This window comes from Musa acuminata, chromosome BXJ2-6 (assembly GCF_036884655.1).
Source record: "Musa acuminata AAA Group cultivar baxijiao chromosome BXJ2-6, Cavendish_Baxijiao_AAA, whole genome shotgun sequence".
Lineage (NCBI taxonomy): Eukaryota > Viridiplantae > Streptophyta > Magnoliopsida > Zingiberales > Musaceae > Musa > Musa acuminata.
In genome coordinates this window covers 15,912,443-15,936,003 of record NC_088343.1, presented here as the reverse complement: position 1 = coordinate 15,936,003, position 23,561 = coordinate 15,912,443, and the positions used below count along the sequence as shown (strand labels likewise).

The following is a 23,561-nucleotide window of genomic DNA, read 5'->3' as shown; positions in this document are numbered from 1 at the left end:
GTATCCCTAGTGTCCCTACACGAGCAGCTATGAGACCAGCTGCATCCATCATATGGACGGGTATACAGCACACCAGTCTATCCGGTTATCACGATGTCCCTCTCGAGTAACCTATGACCGGGATTATTTAGGATATGTGTTTAAAGGTGAATCGATCTCATTATCGTGATCTCATCACGATCCGATTCCCATTGCACAAATCCAAGGACATCACAATATATATATGCATTTATGCAATAGTTATAAAGTGATATACGCCAAAATATAATAAGCAAAAAGATTCTGTATCAAGTCACACGTGCCATCACTCACGTGATTGGCTTGTTGGGCACCTATGACTAGCAATCTCCCACTTGACCTAAAGCCAATCACCTATGTGTCTGATCCCCATCAGACTCCTGTGACGCTCAAAGACAATCTGAGACAACGGCTTTGTCAGTGGATCTGCAATGTTATCTTCGGATGGAACTCTTTCCACTACTACATCTCCTCGGGTTACGATCTCTCTTATAAGCTGGAACCTCCTCAGAACACTTCTAATGAGACCCAGGTTCCCTTATTTGAGTAATCACCCCATAGTTGTCGCAATATAAGGAAGTCGGCTTGTCGCTATCTGTATCGACTCCCAAATCTGTGATGAACTTCTTCACCCAAACTCCCTCCTTTGCTGCATCTAATGCAGCAATGTACTCCGCCTCTGTGGTCGAGTCAACAGTGGTATTTTGTTTGGAACTCTTCCAGCACACTGCTCCTCCATTCAAGGTGTATACATACCCTGAATTCGACTTGCTATCATCGACATCAGACTGAAAACTTGAGTCAGTGAAGCCTTCAACCTTAAGGTTATTACCTCCATATACTAGTAAAAGATCCTTAGTCCTTCTCAAGTACTTAAGGATACACTTTACTGTTTTCCAGTGCTCCAAGCCTGGATCCGCCTGATACCTGCTCGTGACACTCAGAGCATGCGCTATATCAGGCCTAGTACATAGCATGACATACATGATAGACCCTATTACTGAGGCATAAGGTGCTAGTCATAAGTGCCCAGCAAGCCAATCACGTGAGTGATGGCACGTGTGACTTGATACAGAATCTTTTTGCTTATTATATTTTGGCGTATATCACTTTATAACTATTGCATAAATGCATATATATTGTGATGTCCTTGGATTTGTGCAATGGGAATCGGATCGTGATGAGATCACGATAATGAGATCGATTCACCTTTAAACACATATCCTAAATAATCCCGGTCATAGGTTACTCGAGAGGGACATCGTGATAACCGGATAGACTGGTGTGCTGTATACCCGTCCATATGATGGATGCAGCTGGTCTCATAGCTGCTCGTGTAGGGACACTAGGGATACAGTACAGGTGCTCATTGGAGAATGAGTTCACTGATTGATCCGCTTACGGAATGCTGGATGGTTGATGATGCCTTATTGTCAGACAACGATTCCGTAGTCCTAGTGGTGTATCTGGTTCTTAGACTTGAGACACCAAGGATGTCCTGTATGAGTGCTCCACTCTTTGATACCAGACTTATAGGTTTGGCTGTTCCCAGATCTAGTACAGCTGGTCATTGGGAGTGGTAGTCGACCTTACGAGGGCTATTGAGTGTCGATAGAGGATCATCCACTCTCGGTATCATGAGAGGAATATCCCATGTGTTCTTGCTCAGACAAATCCCTGGCCAGGGTCATTCGGGTTGAGAGAGAAAGAGTTCTCCGGGAGAATCCGATTAGAGCGAGACTCGAGTAGAAACCGTATGGGTCTGACAGCACCATGCTCGATATACGGTCTCTGGGATATTAGATGGATGAGGGACTATAGGTACATGGTAACTGAGGACAGACAGGTCCAATGGATTGGATTCCCCTGTATCGTCTGGGGACTACGGCGTAGTGGCCTAGTACTTCCGTAGTCGATGAGTCGAGTGAATTATTACAGAGATAATAATTCACTGAGTTAGAAGGAGTTCTGACAGGTATGACTCACGGCCAGCTCGATATTGGGCCTAGAGGGTCACACACATATGGTAGGCATTGCGATGAGTAGAGGTTCGGATATGAGATATCCGACGGAGCCCTTGTCTTATTGGATGCAGATCCAATACCCACTAGGGAAAGGACCCATTAGGGTTTTGACACGGGATCTCTATAAATAGGAGGGATTCACAGCCTCATAGGCTAGAGTCTTTGCTTGCCCTTCCTATTCTCCTCTCCCTCTCCACCTCAGAGTAGGCCTGGAGTTTTGAGGAGCGTCGTCGCAACCCTGCTGTGTGGATCACCGCTAGAGAGGAGGACGCTTGACCTCCTTCACCCTCTCCTAAGGATCTGCAAGGAAACAGGGATATACGATCTCCCTAGGTAACACAATCTCTATACGCAGTTTTGTGTTTTTGCGGATTTTGCGCACCAATCTTCGCACGACGATGAACATCTTTTTGGGAATCAGGGATTTTTGTTTTCTTGTTCTTCCGCTGCGCATATGATGCCCCCCCCCATGATTTCCCAACAGTGGTATCAGAGCCAGGTTGTTCGTGCGAATGATTGGTTTTGAACTGCATGTATTGTGTTTAGGAAGAATTTTGACGTCAAAATCGTTGACGCAAAAGCAAGGAAGGGCAACAACAGTTGCTGCCCTCGATCTGCATGCCTGCAGCCACCTGCAGCGGCAGCCGCAGCCGCAGCCAGGCAGCACAGCGCCGGCGCATGCGCAAGCGCTGTGCCTGCAGCAGCCGGCCGGCGGCCTGCTTGCAGCAGGCTTGCTGCCGGCGGGGCTGGCAACCCACGGGCAGAGGCGCCGCAGGGCAGCGGCGCCTGCCGCCGAAAGGAAGCGGCGCCTGCCGCCGCAGGGCAGCGACGAGCGACGCCTGCCGCCGCTACTCCCGCGGGCGAAACCCCCCCCCACAGGGGCGGCCGCCCGGCGGGACAGCACCGCCTGCGGAGGCAGCGACGCCCGAAGGGGGAGCCCACCTGCAGCGACGCCTGCCGCCGCTACTCCCGCGGGCGAAACCCCCCTCACAGGGGCGGCCGCCTGGCGGGACAGCACCGCCTGCGGAGGCAGCGGCGCCCGAAGGGGGCGCCCACCCGCAGCGGCGTCGCCGCCAGCGGGCGTGCCGCCTGCAGGCGAGGGCAGTGCCCTCGCCCCGCCGCACAGGCGCCGCCGGCAGGGTGGCGGCGGCGGCAGCGGCAGAGGGGGAATTAGGGTTTTGGGCAAAAAGACAGTTTTACCCCTATGAATTTGATAAATTCCAGTTTCTGTCTTTTGTCCAAATTACGAAAATACCCTTAGGAATTGAGAAATTCCCTATATATCCCTGATTTCAGAAAATATTAATTAATTAAAAGGTTTAGTTGATTATTATTTTTATTATTATCTAGTAGTCCTAAATGATGATGATTATTTATACATGTGATGTATGATGAGTGGACGGATGATCATGGACCGTGTGATGTGTGTACTTGTGATTATAATTATTGAGGTCTGCGAACCTTCATTATATTTCTCGTTTATTGTCGGGCCTGCGTGCCTATGATTAAGTTGTAATCACATGAGGAGGCGCAGCGGGAGCGTGGAAGCCATAGCGGGACCCACGAGACGGACGATCGTGATGCATGGAGATGCATCAAGATGTCGACGGAACCGACGAGGACGAGATGGACGATCACAAGGCATGGAGATGCACCGTTGCACACATAGATCTTGATGTGAGTGATTAGGCCTACTGGCTCGGGCCTAATCATATTAGGTTGTGGTCCATGATCATCTGGTGTGATTGCTTATACACATACTAGATATGTATATATATTTGCATGCGATGTAGATATATATTAAATATGTATATGTGTGACATGTCATATTAGGAGACCAAATCATAGAAACATCTCTCGATAATATTAAGTCGGTAAACGTGAGGCAATTAGATTGACCCACGTGGCCTTCCATCGTTATGAGTAGGAACCGAATCCCGGTGTAGGTTGAGTTGGTCGAGTCCCTCGAGACTCACCTATATCGCGATTCGCTATCTTGCTTACGACATAGAGATGTCACCGGTGACCTGAGGGCATGATATGCTTGGTCGAGTCCCTCGAGGGTATATCATCAAATCAGACTCATCTTGTAACGAAGGTGTTGACTTAACCGAGCATCATGGTTGGTCGAGTCCCTCGAGGCCATGGTGATTCGGAGGCCGAACAGGACGGGAATCACAAGGAGTTGTGATCGGCAAGAGTTGTCTACCTTTTAGGCTTAGTGTGATTGGTCGAGTCCCTCGAGGTTACACTAAGACGCTGATTGGATCCTGATCCCCACTAGAAGTCTGCCGGAGACTTCCGTTTCACGTGCTGAGGGTGTCGCGTGACTCGTTAGTAAAATAGTGGGAGCATATTAAGATAGAAGTCCATATCTTGATAGTTTATTTCTTGCAAAATCTGCATGTTATTCATTTTTGCTACATCTTTATTTTCAGAAAATGTCGCTTTCAAATCCCTTACGTGGCATACTTGATGTCAACCGCCTCACTGGTCCAAATTATACGGATTGGCTCCGTAACTTGAGAATTGTTCTCACAGCGGAGAAAATCGTGTACGTCCTTGATACAGTGATGCCTACGCCCGAAGAAGGGGCAAGCGAGGATGAGATCGCTCGCTACGTGAAGTACATTGATGACTCCACTCTTGCTCAGTGCTATATGTTGGGCTCTATGACTCCAGAGTTACAGAGACAACATGAAAAGATGGATGCCAGATCCATTCTCCTACATGTCCGTAAATTGTTTGAGGAACAGGGAAGGACTCAACGATATGAGATATCCAAGAGCCTTTTTCGCGCTAGGATGACTGAGGGGACACCGGTTCAGAACCATGTCCTAAAGATGATTGAGTGGATAGAGAAACTCACAGGCCTAGGAATGGTCCTAGAGGATAACTTGTGTGTGGACATTGTGCTTCAATCCCTACCAGATTCCTTTTCACAGTTCATAATGAATTTTAATATGAACAAGCTTGAGGTGACTCTCCCAGAGCTCCTCAATATGTTGAGGGAGGCAGAGAGTACTATTAAGAAAGAGAAGCCAGTTCTCTACACTGGTGAGACCAGAAAGAAAAGGAAAGCAGAAAGGTCCCTTAAGAAGGGAAAGGGCAAGGGCAAACAAGGTAAAGCAAAGGTTGCTAAGAAAGACCCAACAAAGGACAAAGGCCAGTGCTTCCACTGTGGTAAAGATGGGCACTGGAAGAGAAACTGCAAAGAGTACCTTGCAGAAAGGGCGAAACAAAAGCTTGATGAAGCTTCAGGTACATTCATGATCAGTCTCCATTTGTCAGACTCTTATGATAACACATGGGTATTAGATACCGGTAGTGCTTATCATATATGTAATTCGTTGCAGGTTCTGGCAAGGCCTAGGAGACTAGAGAGAGGCGAGATGGACCTCAAGATGGGTAATGGAGCAAAAGTTGCTGTATTAGCTGTTAGCGAGGTCGCCTTACATCTGCCTAGTGGAGCTTGTATTGCATTAGATGCATGTTATTTTGTTCCTTCTATTATCAAAAACATTATCTCCATTTCATGTTTAACAGTTAGTGGATATAAATTTGTTTTTGAGAACAATGGTTGTTCGATATTATTAAATGATAAGATCATCACGAAAGGAACATTGCATAATGGTTTATTTATGTTAGACACCACTCCACATATCATGAATATAAATGTGTCCAAAAGGAAACGAGATGAGTTGAACAGTGCATACCTGTGGCATTGTAGGCTAGGTCACATCCATGAAAGAAGGATTCAAAAGTTGCTAAATGATGGATATCTAGATCCATTCGACTATGTGTCATATGCAACTTGTGAGCCTTGCATTCGTGGAAAACTGACCAACTCTCCATTTAGTGGAACTGGAGAGAGAGCCACTGAGTTGTTGGAACTCATACATAGTGATGTATATGGACCCATGTCAACTCATGCCATTGGAGGTTACTCCTACTTCATTACATTTACTGATGATTTCTCAAGGTATGGATATGTGTACTTAATGAAGTACAAGTCCGAGGCCTTTGAGAAATTCAGAGAGTATAAGAATAAGGTGGAGAACCAGACTGGAAAGAGTATTAAAACTCTTCGATCAGATCGAGGAGGTGAGTACTTAAGTACAGAGTTTACTCACTTCCTCAAGGACCATGGGATATTATCCCAATGGACACCTCCTTATACACCTCAGCTCAATGGTGTCTCTGAAAGGAGAAATCGTACATTATTAGATATGGTACGGTCCATGATGAGTTTCGCTGACCTACCCATCTTATTCTAGGGATATGACCTAGAAACCGCAGCTTACCTTCTGAACAGAGTTCTAACTAAGTCGGTAGTGTCTACACCATATGAGATATGGAAAGGGAAGAAGCCTGATCTTAAGGTTGTTAAGATTTGAGGCTGCCCTACCCACATTAAAAGACACAACCCCGATAAGTTAGAATCAAGGATAGAGCGATGCAAATTTGTGGGATACCCCAAGGAAACTAGTGGGTATTATTTCTATCATCTCGAGGACCAAAAGGTCTTTGTAGCTAAGAGAGCAGTGTTCCTTGAGAAGGAACACATTCTTGGCGGAGACAGTGGGAGAATGATAGAGTTGAGCGAGGTTGGAGAACCAAGCTCAAGCACCACTCTACAGCCCGAGTCTGTTCAGGTATCTAATACACAAGTTTCAACTTTACGCAGGTCTGATAGAGTATCCCATCCTCCTGAGAGATATGTGGGACATATTAGAGCAGAGGATGTAGATGATATTGATCCTCAGACCTACGAGGAGGCTATTATGAGTATAGACTCCGGGAAGTGGAAAGAAGCCATGAATTCTGAGATGGATTCTATGTACTCCAATAAGGTTTGGAACCTAGTTGATGCACCCGAAGGTATTGTACCCATCGGTTGCAAGTGGATCTTTAAGAAAAAGATCGGAGTAGATGGAAAGGTAGAGACCTATAAAGCAAGGCTAGTGGCTAAGGGGTATCGTCAAAGGCAAGGTGTTGACTACGACGAAACTTTCTCACCCGTAGCAATGCTAAAATCCATCAGAATTCTATTGGCTATTGCAGCACACTATGATTATGAGATCTGGCAGATGGATGTGAAAATCGCATTCCTCAACGGGAACCTGGAGGAGGAGGTGTATATGATGCAACCTGAGGGATTCGTGTCCAAGAACTGCCCAGATAAGGTGTGTAGGTTGCTTAGATCCATTTATGGACTAAAGCAAGCTTCCCGAAGTTGGAACATAAGATTTGATGAGGCAATCAGATCTTATGACTTCGTTAAGAACGAAGATGAGCCTTGTGTATACAGAAAGGTAAGTGGGAGCGCTATTAGCTTTTTGGTGTTATATGTGGATGACATCCTCATCATTGGGAATGACATAGGAATGCTATCAATAGTAAAGACTTGGTTATCTAGACACTTCTCCATAAAGGACTTAGGGGAAGCATCCTATATCTTGGGGATTAGAATCTATAGAGATAGATCCAAAAGGATGCTTGGCTTGTCCCAGTCCAGGTACATAGAAACTATTGTCAAAAGGTTTGGCATGAAAAATTTCAAAGGGCAAACATGAATATGATACCTTATGCAGGTATCAGGCGGATCCAGGCTTGGAGCACTGGAAAGCAGTAAAGTGTATCCTTAAGTACTTGAGAAGGACTAAGGATCTTTTACTAGTATATGGAGGTAATAGCCTTAAGGTTGAAGGCTTCACTGACTCAAGTTTTCAGTCTGATGTCAATGATAGCAAGTCGAATTCAGGGTATGTGTACACCTTGAATGGAGGAGCAGTGTGCTGGAAGAGTTCCAAGCAAGATACCACTGCTGACTCGACCACAGAGGCGAAGTACATTGTTGCATCGGATGCAGCAAAGGAGGGAGTCTGGTTGAAGAAGTTCATCACAGATTTGGGAGTCGTGCCGGATAGTGAGGAGCCGATTTCCCTATATTGCGACAACAACGGGGCAATTGCTCAAGCGATGGAACCTAGGTCTCATCAGAAATCTAAGCATGTTCTGAGGAGGTTCCACCTTATCAGAGAGATCGTGACCCGAGGAGATGTAGCAGTGGAAAGAGTTCCATCCGAAGATAACATTGCAGATCCACTAACAAAGCCATTGTCTCAGATTGTCTTTGAGCGTCACAGGGGTCTGATGGGGATCAGACACATAGGTGATTGGCTTTAGGTCAAGTGGGAGATTACTAGTCATAAGTGCCCAGCAAGCCAATCACGTGAGTGATGGCACGTGTGACTTGATACAGAATCTTTTTGCTTATTATATTTTGGCGTATATCACTTTATAACTATTGCATAAATGCATATATATTGTGATGTCCTTGGATTTGTGCAATGGGAATCGGATCGTGATGAGATCACGATAATGAGATCGATTCACCTTTAAACACATATCCTAAATAATCCCGGTCATAGGTTACTCGAGAGGGACATCGTGATAACCGGATAGACTGGTGTGCTGTATACCCGTCCATATGATGGATGCAGCTGGTCTCATAGCTGCTCGTGTAGGGACACTAGGGATACAGTACAGGTGCTCATTGGAGAATGAGTTCACTGATTGATCCGCTTACGGAATGCTGGATGGTTGATGATGCCTTATTGTCAGACAACGATTCCGTAGTCCTAGTGGTGTATCTGGTTCTTAGACTTGAGACACCAAGGATGTCCTGTATGAGTGCTCCACTCTTTGATACCAGACTTATAGGTTTGGCTATTCCCAGATCTAGTACAGCTGGTCATTGGGAGTGGTAGTCGACCTTACGAGGGCTATTGAGTGTCGATAGAGGATCATCCACTCTCGGTATCATGAGAGGAATATCCCATGTGTTCTTGCTCAGACAAATCCCTGGCCAGGGTCATTCGGGTTGAGAGAGAAAGAGTTCTCCGGGAGAATCCGATTAGAGCGAGACTCGAGTAGAAACCGTATGGGTCTGACAGCACCATGCTCGATATACGGTCTCTGGGATATTAGATTGATGAGGGACTATAGGTACATGGTAACTGAGGACAGACAGGTCCAATGGATTGGATTCCCCTGTATCGTCTGGGGACTACGGCGTAGTGGCCTAGTACTTCCGTAGTCGATGAGTCGAGTGAATTATTACAGAGATAATAATTCACTGAGTTAGAAGGAGTTCTGACAGGTATGACTCACGGCCAGCTCGATATTGGGCCTAGAGGGTCACACACATATGGTAGGCATTGCGATGAGTAGAGGTTCGGATATGAGATATCCGACGGAGCCCTTGTCTTATTGGATGCAGATCCAATACCCACTAGGGAAAGGACCCATTAGGGTTTTGACACGGGATCTCTATAAATAGGAGGGATTCACAGCCTCATAGGCTAGAGTCTTTGCTTGCCCTTCCTATTCTCCTCTCCCTCTCCACCTCAGAGTAGGCCTGGAGTTTTGAGGAGCGTCGTCGCAACCCTGCTGTGTGGATCACCGCTAGAGAGGAGGACGCTTGACCTCCTTCACCCTCTCCTAAGGATCTGCAAGGAAACAGGGATATACGATCTCCCTAGGTAACACAATCTCTATCCGCAGTTTTGTGTTTTTGCGGATTTTGCGCACCAATCTTCGCACGACGATGAACATCTTTTTGGGAATCAGGGATTTTTGTTTTCTTGTTCTTCCGCTGCGCATATGATGCCCCCCCCCATGATTTCCCAGTTCAAAACCAATCATTCGCACGAACAACCTGGCTCTGATACCACTATTGGGAAATCATTGGGGGCGACATCATATGCGCAGCGGAAGAACAAGAAAACAAAATCCCCGATTCCCAAAAAGATGTTCGTCGTCGTGCGAAGATTGGTGCGCAAAAATCCGCAAAACACAAAACTGCGTATAGAGATTGTGTTACCTAGGGAGATCGTATATCCCTGTTTCCTTGCAGATCCTTAGGAGAGGGTGAAGGAGGTCAAGTGTCCTCCTCTCTAGCGGTGATCCACACAGCAGGGTTGCGACGACGCTCCTCAAAACTCCAGGCCTACTCTGAGGTGGAGAGGGAGAGGAGAATAGGAAAGGCAAGCAAAGACTCTAGCCTATGAGGCTGTGAATCCCTCCTATTTATAGAGATCCCGTGTCAAACCCTAATGGGTCCTTCCCTAGTGGGTATTGGATCTGCATCCAATAAGACAAGGGCTCCGTCGGATATCTCATATCCGAACCTCTACTCATCGCAATGCCTACCATACGTGTGTGACCCTCTAGGCCCAATATCGAGCTGGCCGTGAGTCATACCTATCAGAACTCCTTCTAACTCAGTGAATTATTATCTCTGTAATAATTCACTCGACTCATCGACTACGGACGTACTAGGCCACTACGCCGTAGTCCCTAGACGATACAGGGGAATCCAATCCATTGGACCTGTCTGTCCTTAGTTACCATGTACCTATAGTCCCTCATCCATCTAATATCCCAGAGACCGTATATCGAGCATAGTGCTATCAGACCCATACGATTTCTACTCGAGTCTCGCTCTAATCGGATTCTCCCGGAGAACTCTTTCTCTCTCAACCCGAATGACCCTGGCCAATGATTTGTTTGAGGAAGAACACATAGGATATTCCTCTCATGACGCCGAGAGTGGATGATCCTCTGTCGACACTCAATAGTCCTCGTAAGGTCGACTACCACTCCCAATGACCAGCTGTACTAGATCTGGGAACAGCCAAACCTATAAGTCTGGTATCAAAGAGTGGAGCACTCATACAGGACATCCTTGGTGTCTCAAGTCTAAGGACCAGATACACCACTAGGACTACGGAATCGCTGTCTGACAATAAGGCATCATCAACCATCCAGCATTCCGTAAGCGGATCAATCAGTGAACTCATTCTCCAATGAGCACCTGTACTGTATCCCTAGTGTCCCTACACGAGCAGCTATGAGACCAGCTGCATCCATCATATGGACGGGTATACAGCACACCAGTCTATCCGGTTATCACGATGTCCCTCTCGAGTAACCTATGACCGGGATTATTTAGGATATGTGTTTAAAGGTGAATCGATCTCATTATCGTGATCTCATCACGATCCGATTCCCATTGCACAAATCCAAGGACATCACAATATATATATGCATTTATGCAATAGTTATAAAGTGATATACGCCAAAATATAATAAGCAAAAAGATTCTGTATCAAGTCACACGTGCCATCACTCACGTGATTGGCTTGTTGGGCACCTATGACTAGCAATACGATCTTCCCAAGTAAAAATACAATCTTACATGTGGATTTAAGTTTTATGGGTTTTAGCGTACCAATCTTCGCACAACGATGAATATTTTTTTGGAAAATTTTGGGTTTTTATTTTCTGTTCTTCTATTGCACATGTGATGTTACCCCTAGATTTCCTAATAATCTCGTCGTCCGACTCAATTCTTTCCAATAATATAATTGATGCTACTACTTTCCCTTTTGCTTTTATCTTTGTATGCTGGGCAGATGACTATGATGGTTGGGTGTCTTTAGTTCCTAGAGTAGTTTGACTTGATCTTATATGGCTCCTTCTATCACCTTCTAACCGAAGGAAAATTTTCTCTTGCTGGAGATGTGCTTCCTATTCTTCTATTACCTTAGTGATAAAATGCAAAGGATATTAAGGATCTTTCTCCTCATGAAGTAGAGGATTCTCTTAGTTCTCCATCGCTTCGACCTACTCTAACATCGACTTTGAATTTTCATTATAGAAATGGAGGTCAATGAGATCAATCTTTGGTTCCTTTAGCTCCTTGTTTGGCTCGACACATCGCAATCTTAATCGCATGTTATAGTAGACATATACCAGTTTCTCCAACCATTTATAGATAAACTATTGTAGACCTTCGTGGAATTAATACGAATGTTGACCAATTACATTCACAACCACTAGATGTTGTCGTTTGTGAATGTATACAAATGACAACCTTCTTTAAATTTGGTGTGTCCCCTCCAAATTGTAGTCACCACTCAATTGTAAAAATATATAAATAAAACTTTATTTATATAATAAATAATTAATATAAAATATAGTTGATAATTAATATGTGCCACTTTTTCACATCAGGATCCATAATGTAACGATACGATACAACTACAATGTCGGAGAATAAACTAATTATATATTAGAATAATCGATCCTCCATAATAACATCGGTTGTATCAGTAGTATTTGATAAGAGTCGATATATAACATTTCTTAGTGTCGATAGTAAATCATATCGCATTCCAAGAGTATACCGAAATTAAATTGCTGGGTGTAGATAATATACTACAAGACATAATTTTGTTAGTAGAAATTTTTTATACAACAAAAATTATGAATTAAATTATATTAAATATGAATTTACTTGCATTATAGATATCTTGGTCTATATGAATTTCAATTCATATGATAAATGATTTGTAAGTATTAGTTGGCTTTAAAATCATCATTAAATATTTTCTTGACCTCATCTCTTGATGTAATTAGCATATATTTAAGATAAGGCATATATGGATGCTTGTCCATATCGACCTTATAGAGGACAACATAAAGTTGTTTCACACCTTTTATGATTTCAATCATGGTCTCCCAAAATCTAAAAAAAAGAATGTTCTTTTTTGTTTTCTTTCCATCGCTCGATCTTGGATACATGGAATTAGACCATTCTCGTGAGATGACTATTGCCTTAAAGCCTTGCCTCTTTTGTTGTAATAACTTTAAGGCAAAACCGATTGACTCCAAGTTGGAGTATCTTACTATTTACATACTTTTACATTAAAGAGTGGACCCAATTATGATTATATATAAATTTTGTAATTGATTATGCTCGAGCTATACACTTGCTGACCGATGAAAGCTCACTAATATCTTTCAGCATTATATCCATGTAATGAGCTGCACATGAAGTTTAAAATAGTATATATTTTTTTTATTAATTATAAATTTACCCACTTGAAATTTGCTCCATTATCGATGACTATTTAGATAATGTACTATGGTTCGATCTCCTCTACTATAGTATCCATCAAGTTTTTAATATAATTTGTATCTTGAATTTTGTTAGAAGCATTAATTGACTTATGAAACACGACAGGTCTACTGTAATAAATAAGAACATTGATGATACTCGTTCTTGTTAGCCCTATCCAACTATCACACATCAGTGTTACCTCATATTTGTCTCATTATCTCTTGAAGGATTTAATCAAATCCTTTAGTTGTGCCACCTCCTCTTTTAGATGCACACTGTGGATCTCCCTCGGTGTTAGAGGTTGGATCCTTTAGCCAAACTTTTAAATAGAGGAGACCATGCTATGATAATATAGACCTTGGGTTATGTTTATTGAAATCTTGTGGAAGTTGAACCATTTTGAAATTACTTTCCTAATATACCACTTGTTTTATTTTATATATACATCATCAATCAATGTCTGTTTTGTTATTTATGGAGGATAAGCTTGCGGATCAATATTAATAATATATGGTGCAAACTTTCTACCAAGATCTCATAAAACTATGGAGTCTACCATACCTCATGCTACTAGTTTGGCTTAACTGAGGAGGGATAGTTGGCTACCTTATATTGGCTAACCTCTAGATTCATTATGGCATAGAAACACTACCATCGCTATGCTCCTATTGTGAGTCAGGTCATCAATGCCTTATTACTTCGTTGTACATATACTGATGCTCCAACGATGCATGAATACCAATTGTGAGATCCGGGTCGATTTCATCATCTCGACCATCTTACTCATCATAAACTGGTTCATGCATAGCCCTATGGTATTCTTTCTCAATTCTTGTCTTCTTTTTTATTGTATCTTCTCTTGCTTATTATAACTTGTTTTGAAATGATTTACAGACCTCCGTTGGAACCTTCTTGCATTTTCCAACATCAAGATACCCATCGACCAAATGCATCTTCACTCGAGTGATTCTTCTATACTTGGCAATATAGTTACAATAAATACATTACTAATGATAACGACTCCCATCCTTCTTTCGGGCATGAGCCCAAGCGTCATCATATGCTTGTTCCTTTTGTGTCATATTCCTACCAAATTTAAATTGAATAAGCTATAAACATATCAAGCACCCTAATAGATATTAAAGACATTGCATTGGCCCAATATCAATAAAATTTTGATTAAATTATTATTAAAATCACTAATTATAATATTAATTTTTTTATTAAAACCTAATTAACTTTATTTTACCATCATAAATATGTTAAACATATAAAAGAAACACTAAATACATAATTTTAATCTAATATAAGTTAAATTACAATGAAATTATCATTATATATACTAATCACACTATTAACATAGTTAATTATCATATTTTTTTTCAACACTATAAACATGTTAAGCATCCTAATAGGTATTAAAGATATTGAATTGACTTAATATCGATCAAGTTTTGATAAAGTCGTCATTAAAACTACTAATCATAATATTAAAAATTTTATTAAAACCTAATTAATTTTATTTTAAATCATAAATATATTAGACATATAAAAGAAATATTAAATATATAATTTTGATCCAATATAAGTTAAATTATGATGAAATCATAATTAGATACACTAATCATACTATTAACATAGTTAATTACTCATTAATTATTTATCTTTCAATACTATAAACATATCAAACATCCTAATAAATATTAAAGACATTGAATTGACTCAATATCGATCAAATTTTGATCAAATCATCATTAAAATTACTAATTATAATAAAAAAAATATTAAAATCTAGTTAAACCTATTATACCATCACAAATATATGATCCAATCCTTAATATGCATGAAATATAAATATTCGACCTATTAAATATTTAATTTTGAATAAATCAATATTAAACACACTAATCATAATATTAAATATCTTAATTACTCTCTAATTAATATTATTCTAGCATCAAAAGCATATTAAATAATATATTAGACATTAAGCCATAAATCATATAGAATAGACTTAATCATCTCATAAATCAATAAAAATATAAAAAGAGAATACTTACCTCTTGATTAAAAATTTATTTCTCTTAATCCTCTCAAATTAGTCTTATAAATTTAATTCGATCCATAAATAATTACTTTGTTAGGTTCAAAGAGTAAAATATCATAATAAGAGAGAGATGGTGAGTATAAATGAGTTTAAGAATGAGTTTGAGAGAACTTAAGAGAGTGGGAGAGTAAAATAAATTGAAAGAGTGAGGTGGAAAGGTTTTAAAAACCATTTAGAATGCCTTCAATAGTTAAATTGACCGTTTGAAAACTAATATAAGTCGGTAATAATCAATTTCAATAGTTATCGCTCGGCACAGGTCCATAACGATCGAAGTCGACATTACCATCCGGTACAACCTCGTATCAAGTTTTGGTATCACTTGATAGCTGATGATCTATGTATTAAGAGGTTCTTAGATTGGGTATATACTGCCCGATATGAGTGGTACACATTGAAATTATAATCCTTGATTACATGAATGTTAAGCTCTACTCTACTATTGTCTCAGCTATGGTTCATGACTGCAATGTCTTTTACCCTTGTACGAGATCTTTCAAAAACTGTCTTCTCCACTTAGCATAAAATTTCTAACTCACTTAAATGTTGAAGTGGTTGTATCGAGCACTTTCTTGACACTAGTTTTGCATGTGACTATTGCAACAAGAGGGACTAGGTTGTACTTAGGGCTCGATGACTTTAGGAAGTGGGCTAGGTTGGCTGACACCATGACATATATCTATGACAATTCTGATAATAACAATTTGGTAGTATGTAGGTAATTCAATTTGATATGCTTTAATGCTTTCGTTCATCTCCTAACATACGATATTCCTATACAAGCGATTAAATTTTGTATGTCATAATACCCTTGTATGTATTCTATGTACGCTGGCTCCTATATGAACGGTTCAATTTGATGTATCATAATATTCATGGTTGTCTCTTATATCTAAGGCTGTCTATATCGATAATTAAGTCGATATGCCTTATATTTTTGCATTCCTCCTATATTGATACCCACTATGTGGACGGTTCAAGTTAGTATAACTTAACATACTTATATGTCTCTTGCTTCGCATGCTCTCCACCTGTGTAAATCATGTTAACATGTTCCAAAGTCTTAATATCATAAAACACATATGGTATTGGGGCTTGCCGACTTGAATTGCCCATGTAGGAAGTGTCGAATGCAAAAGACATGCCAACTTGGTCAACATTTATCATCGATGTGAATTGAGATTTGATAACATGAATAATTCAATCCAGCACTAGCCACTGTATGCATTTGCCATGAAGGTCATCAATCTATGCAATCAAGAAACATGACTAACCAACATAGATTTGTAGTGTTAGAATAGAGAACCAGGTCTTTAAGGAGATGTGCTCCTTTAGTATGACCTTTCTCAAGATTATTTTCTCTAGTCTAACAAGTATTATGGGCGTGCTCGACATGCGTATTATGACGCTCAAGTTAGTTCAAGATCTTATACGGGAGTTGAAAATTAAGCTTTTCGATTCTTAAATCATACCTAAGATGTTCTTGTTTATCGAGTGGAAGAAAATAATTTTAGAATAAGGGTTATTCTAAAAAATTTTCTCTTCCCTAAATCATGATCACTAGTTGACTAGGATCTATGTGTTGAGTCTTGAGTAACTTGAAATATTATTTGTATCTCAAGAGAGGAAAAAAAAAAAAAAAACACTCTTCCTTCTTAATCTCCAACATGAAAAGACATCATAATGTTGAAACTCATATTTAGAGTCTTCTTCCCAAAGGAAACCATCTATTTCCTCGACAAGCTTCTTCTTCCAAAAAAAAGAAAAAAAGAAAAAAAGAAAAACAAATGCACACATTTTCTTTTAGAGAGCAGCTAGTCTTTCCTTTTTCACAGTATAAAACAACATAATTTCCATCACAAATATTTGACAAACATATACAAAGAATCTATTTCATGTTTTCTTTAAAGATGGGAACCTCGGCTATCTGAGTGCTATTTCAACTTTTGTGGATCTTACCATCTTCAGATGAGCAACACGCTGGTGTTGAGCTACAAGTAAAATGGTGGGTCATATGCATGCGATGGATCAACCCCACGCACGAAATTTTCTGACAAAAAATAATAACATCCAGTTTTAGAATCTTCTTAGAACTCGATGAGATGTATTTATTTATATATTATATAGGACACTCGAAGGAGTACTATCAACTAAGATGTTTTGATTCTAATTTGCACACCGCACCTTGTTTTAGGTCCCTAGTAATTAATCCTGTCAATATAATACTCCCACTGCCTGCTTACAGTCTGTCTGAAGCAATCATACACGAGATACAGTTCATGGAATCTACTCCCACTCTTCCCTTCTCTGTGTCCTGAAGGTGAATGTGGAATATTTTTGTCATCAGGGGAACAAAAGCCAACAAGATAACACAAACTTAAGGAGTACGTACGCAGAGAGAGAGAGAGAGAGAGAGAGAGAGAGAGAGAGAGAGAGAGTATTATTATATATCCATGAAGCCTTCCCCTTCTCAGTCTGTCATCCGAGACTTCCATGTAGCTTCATAAACTGCAGGTGCTCGAGAGATCAGCTGCTCTCTGGATTCTGCTATTATCTATCACGTCCAGATTCCGGTGTGGGTGGAACTTCTGCCACTCTTGAAGTCAGACACTGTTTACATCTTTCCTGCTGCTAGCTAACATCTATCTATAAAGAACTTGAACCTTCACCGTGCATGGATACTTCAGATATGTTCTTTAAGACCACATCTTGTCCCAGTGGCAACAGCTCAGCCCAACCCCATGGATATGACAGGTTCCTCCTGGGTTGACTGTGGCTTCTACTGTACTGTGATTCATTTTGGTTCAGCACATGAAAGCAGTATATATATGTATATATATGTATATGTGTATATATATATGTATATGTATATATGTATATATATATATATATATATATATATATATATATATAGCTGAAGCTCTAATCCGCTAGTTCGACTGTGTAAGCATATAGTATTCGAGATTTATGGAGTCCACGTGATCTCAAGATCCAGAACTTATTAAAGCTCCTTAATTCCATTTCACATGCCCGCCTCCCCTCTCTTTCCTCATTGGCCACGCACACACATTTAAACGCTGCAGCCGCGGGTTGGCTCACATGCCCCATTAATACCAAGCACACATGGCCGCTCCTCTCTGCTCTCTCTTCATCTCCTCCTCGGTTGCATTCTCTCATCCCGCACATTAATGTCTTCTTGTAGCCGGAGAAAGATCCATGTCCGCCACCCGGTGGTGGTGGACATCGGGTGTAACTGCCGGAAGCCAAGGCTCGCCTCCCTCTTCTCTTCCTTCTCCTCTGCTTCCAAACCCAAGCCCAAAACCAGACCTGCGGATCTCTCCACCACCACGTCCACCTCCGCCACCGCTTACGCCTCCACCTCCACGTGGGACCCTTCCTTCACCTCCACCGACGCCTCCCACGAGCAGACCCCCTCGCCGCCACCGCAGCCGCAGCAGAGGAGGAGGAGGAGGAAGAAGCACGGGAGGGTGGTGCGGGAGAGCCTGCCGGTCGTGAAGGAAACGTCGGAGCCGTACTCGGAGTTCAAGGAGTCGATGGTCCAGATGATCGTGGAGAAGGAGATCTACGGCTGGGACGACCTCAACGACTTGCTCCACCGCTTCCTCTCCCTCAACTCCCCCCGCCACCACCACCTCATCCTCCGCGCCTTCGCCGACCTCTGGAACGGCGTATTCTCGCCTCCATCCCCTCTAGCAGGCGACGACTACGCCCCTCCGCCGTTCTACTAACAAACCAAACCAACTCCCCTGGACGTCGACCTCCTCACCCCCGCTGGCGAAAGCATTCAAGGAGGGGGCAAAGCGACGTCGAAGAACGAGTAAGCATACTGTAGTTCGACATGATGAGTCCTGCAAGTGAAGTCGTGATGTTTCCGTGTTTGTTCGACGTACTTGCGATGGGCGTTAATGAGAAGTAGAGGTAGTGCAACGATGGAGAGGCGAAAGGTATCATGGTGTTTGCTGTTGGCGAAGGATGCCCTGAGATACTACAATGCGTGTGGGAGTTGCCATGTTAAATTTCTATCAGTGATAGACTCGACCATGCCATTTACTGCAACCCTCATGTCACCCTGTTCTTTCTTCGTGCATGCATACTGTCCCTTACCCGTCTACGTCATGCCCGCTATAGTTCTTACTCTTCGTGATGCGTGATACATAGGAATCGTGGGGTCTACAGCCTCTCATCCCCCTCCACCACCCAAACCTTACAAGCGAGATGGCGTGTACTGTGCTAACAAAATCTAATATCTCCCTCGTTCAAGGAGTATATTTAGTGTGTCAGTGACCTCTAAAAGCGCAGGCTTCCTCCATCATAAGCTGCTGCTGCTGCAAGTTAGATGGAGTTACTATGGTCTTTATTGCGGTGCTTCAAATTTATGTAGGCTGGCCATTGACTTTTAAAGATACTTGAAGAAGGCTGCTTGTACATGTTTTCTTTGAGCCAAAGGGAAAGTAAAGAGCATTGATTCTATGGAATCAATTGCGAGACTGATTCATCTGCATGACTGCCTCTGAGCCGAAGAGAGATATAATAAGAGGATAATTTAATATAGTTAAGGATTAAAATAATCATATTACACATGATAGATCTGATCAGAATCTTTATTATTATTTTTATTGAAATTGATGACTATTAATTATAATTAATTTAACTCAGACTCATTATTATAATAAAATAATAATAAATAAATAAAAACAAAAACGTCATAGATTAGAAAGCCGGAGATTTCCCTTCATATAATAAATATATACCAAACAATACAAGTGAATCAACTATCAAAGATTCAATTCTTTTTCCCAGTTGATTAGTAATTATGCACATACCTCTGATATTACAACCTACTAAATGAGCCAAGACTGCGCGTCGTCAGCTAATTAGATTCCAATCCAAAGATGATTCCGGCATAGTCTTTGTCGGCGTCGTTCAAGAAGAAGATCTCCTTCATTCGATTGAAGGCTTGCATGGTTAGCAAACTATCAGAGCCGGCCTGGTGGGACAAGCCCACCACTCGATTGACCTGGAGGGTGCCGGCCACCCGATCCAATCCGCCATACAAGCCGTGGCAGAACTTGATCATGTGCTTCATGTCGAACATGTTGTAGCCGAAGAAAACCCTCACCAAGGCCGTGAATTCGTCAAGATAATTGGGCAGCCGACGACCAGTTAGGATCTTGACCAGGTAGCCGAAGTCGTAGGCACTGTGGAAGGTCATCCAGGTCATAGCCGAGTTGTTGCACACCAGTCCCGACGACATAAGTAGCGCACCGAACATGCGGGAGTCTATCCCCTGCGTCCGGTTCTTCTCGAAGTCGATCCCATTGGCTATAAGGAGGTTGATGGACTGGGGGGCATAGCGATCACGGTATATGTCGAAGTCGCGGAAGTTGAACTCCCAAATGTAGCGGACGGCACCACCGGTGCCAAGGTCAGGGAGGTTGCCAGCTGCGTCAGAGAGGGTGAGCCCCAGCTGGATGGGGTGGAGGTCGTCGACGTTGGCCTTGAGAAGAGCATATCGCTCTGCGTTGGTGAGCTGGGTGTGGTGCTTCTGGGGAAGGTGGATGACACCCGGGAACTCCGTGTCCATGGCAGCGAAGGGGTAGTGCTCCACAACATTACGAATGTAGTAGAACTCCTCCTCTAGGTTGTCGGCCCACACGGACCGGATGTGCACCTGCACCGGCACCGGAACCGGAACCGGCACCGGCACCGGCACCTGCACCTGGTTCGCCATCTAAATCGGTTCGAACTGCTTGAATTCTGTTCTTTTGCGGCTCGATTCACCTTTCGATCTGTGAGAACAAAGAGGGGAGGAGGGGGGGATTTTGTAGTGGGGAAGAGGAAGAAAAAGTGGCTAGTAGTTTCCAAGAATAATTCGAATGAGAATAAGAAGAAGGCCGGCGGTGCAGACACAGTCCACATGCGGGATCAAGATTGGTCTTTCGTTGCCGATAGGGTGGCCACGCAACGGCGGGTGAGAGGTATGGTTGCTATGCCATAGACATAGTACAAGAACTCGACGCACGCCGTTGCCAGAATGCTTTCTCGGTTCTTCTGCAGGGCCTTGGAGGATACATACCACCGAGCGTTGGGATGGGTCGGTACGAGAAAAGCTTGTGAACCAAATGTGGAAACAAAATCTGTTTTAGTAATTGAATGGTGATGGTGGATTACGATGGAACGAAGGCGAGGCATGGAAGGTCGAGATTTGACCACGTTCATCTTCCACTACTCACTTAAGCTCTATGGTAATGTTAAGGTAACGATGAGACCATGCCAAGCTAACCCTCGATGCCAAAAAGTGTTCACCGTCGTTTTTCTACTACTACGCTTACCGCTACGACAATTCGAGTTCGAGTCACATAAGATGCATGCTCTCTTGATACCGTATAATTTTTGGAAATCCTACAGGACTCCAAATTATGATTCCTGTGACACACCTCAGTCAGTATAAGGAGATCTGTTCTAAGAGGGATGACCTAAGCTTTTATGCTAATTTCAAATTTAAGAAATCATCATTTAAGAAATTAAAAGAATTAAAAGAGAATTGCCAAAGGATCCTTTGATGCCTCTATTTAATGATCCAAAAAGATATCTATATCAAAAAGGACAATCCCATTAAGAGAGAAGAGGATTACCATGATCTCTACATTATCATAATCTCTCTCACGTAGAAAATTGAATATCGATGAGTTTGAGACAAATTTATCATAATTGATATATATATTAAGTTATATATTAATTCAAGATAAAAGACTAGGCCTCCGAGCTAAACCTAGTATATGTAACCCGACTTTTTTCGATCATTAGTTATATGAGACTATTCTCTTAGTCCATCTCTTTTTATTCTATATGCATGAATATGTAATCCAACACTTGTGTTCCTTAGCATATGTGATTATTCTCATCTCACTTAGTTGAACCAAGTTGACGATAATTTATATCAATTAATACTTACGTATCAAATAATAATGTGAGAACACAATTAAGTATCACCTTGTACTTAATGTGATTGACTCTTGGTAGTAGTAGGTCTTGTTCCAACTAGTTGAACAAGTTTGATGACGATCAATATCAACTAATAACTCCTAAATGGATTGATGATACATTAGCTATCAAGATCAATCACCTTAAAGATAAAGCCATATGAGCATTATAGGTATAGTCATAATCTTACTAAGGCACCATGGTGTATCTTGACTTACATGTTAAAACCATGTTACCAAGTTAGATATCATACCATGAGAGTGTCAAGGTAGACATAAGTCATAATCTAGTTGGCATCCTCATTATTTCATCATAAGGGAATCCAACGATACATCATGTCTAATCATATGTCTCTTTAGATCGATAGTATAATCATAATACAATATTATGGGTGTTAAATTTTGAATTTTGATGATGAAATCAATTAATAAATTTGAGAAATTAATATTATACTAAGCAATATACAAAATATTTTAACTAGAAACTCGAATACTAGGAGAGCCAAATGTTAGGTCAAAGAATCAAATATTGTACTTAAAAATTATTGTGATAAGGAATCAGATATCAAGCTAGAGGATTGATCAATATGTTAGAGATCAAACTTCACGCTAGAGCTTCGAGTATCATGCCAAAGGGTCAGATGTCGTGGCGAAGTCAACATGCCAAAGGATTAGGTGATATACTAATAGATTGAATGAAGTGTTCGAAGATAAAAAATGTACTAAAAGAATGGTTGCTATTTTGAAGCCTTCGTTAAAGTCAAATTAGACTATAATTGAGCTTCAATTAAGTTGTATTCGAGTAATGTTAAGTCGATGATTAAATTAGGTTAATCTATGGATTGTTTTGGGCCCTTACTAATCTTCGTAGCTCATTGGGTAATGGTATCACCCAGCCTAGATAGTGGTATCATCTAAGGCAAAGGACGATGTAAGCAATGTCATTTTAGGATGTTAGTGGTAGTACTATTAATACCCTTAAATTTAGAATTTTTTTATTTGCTCCACAGTTTTAGAGCTTCTTGGGGCTACAATTACTCACTTTATGGCAAAGAGACATCTTATAGTTTAAAATATTAAAACCTTAAGTGTCCTCCACCTTTTTAAGTTTCGAGTTACTCATTATATAAGGTGTGATATTATTGTAAAATCTTAAGTGTGTTGAGTGTAAGGTTATATTCTAAGTCTTAAGAAAGAAAAAAATATAAAGAGTAGTTGATCATTATCGGTTGGAAGCAAGATCAAGTAGTGAAAGCTAGTGGTCTAAGGGGAAATGGAACTAAGAGTGGATATAGAGATGATTGAATTATTATAAATTAGTTTGTTTCTCAATCTTCACTTGTGTTATTATTTATGCTTATTTATTATTTAAATTAGCTTTAGAATACTTATTTTTCTGGATCAAAATATTAAAGTTTTTAAAAATTTATAAAAGC

General features: G+C 41.3%; 2 protein-coding genes across 2 annotated transcripts; one reads left to right on the top strand and one right to left on the bottom strand.

Moving 5' to 3' along the window:
* Positions 1 to 18,239: 18,239 nt before the first annotated feature.
* LOC135613534 (transcription repressor OFP8-like) lies at positions 18,240 to 19,501 on the top strand. The gene has a single exon (XM_065110565.1). The coding sequence runs from the start codon at positions 18,310 to 18,312 to the stop codon at positions 18,868 to 18,870; it is 561 nt and encodes a 186-aa protein (XP_064966637.1). The 5' UTR covers positions 18,240 to 18,309; the 3' UTR covers positions 18,871 to 19,501.
* A 511-nt stretch (positions 19,502 to 20,012) lies between these two features.
* LOC103988602 (probable CCR4-associated factor 1 homolog 11) lies at positions 20,013 to 20,873 on the bottom strand. Its single transcript, XM_009407186.2, has one exon. It carries the CDS (start codon positions 20,871 to 20,873, stop codon positions 20,013 to 20,015), a length of 861 nt encoding a protein of 286 aa, XP_009405461.2.
* Positions 20,874 to 23,561: the final 2,688 nt, after the last annotated feature.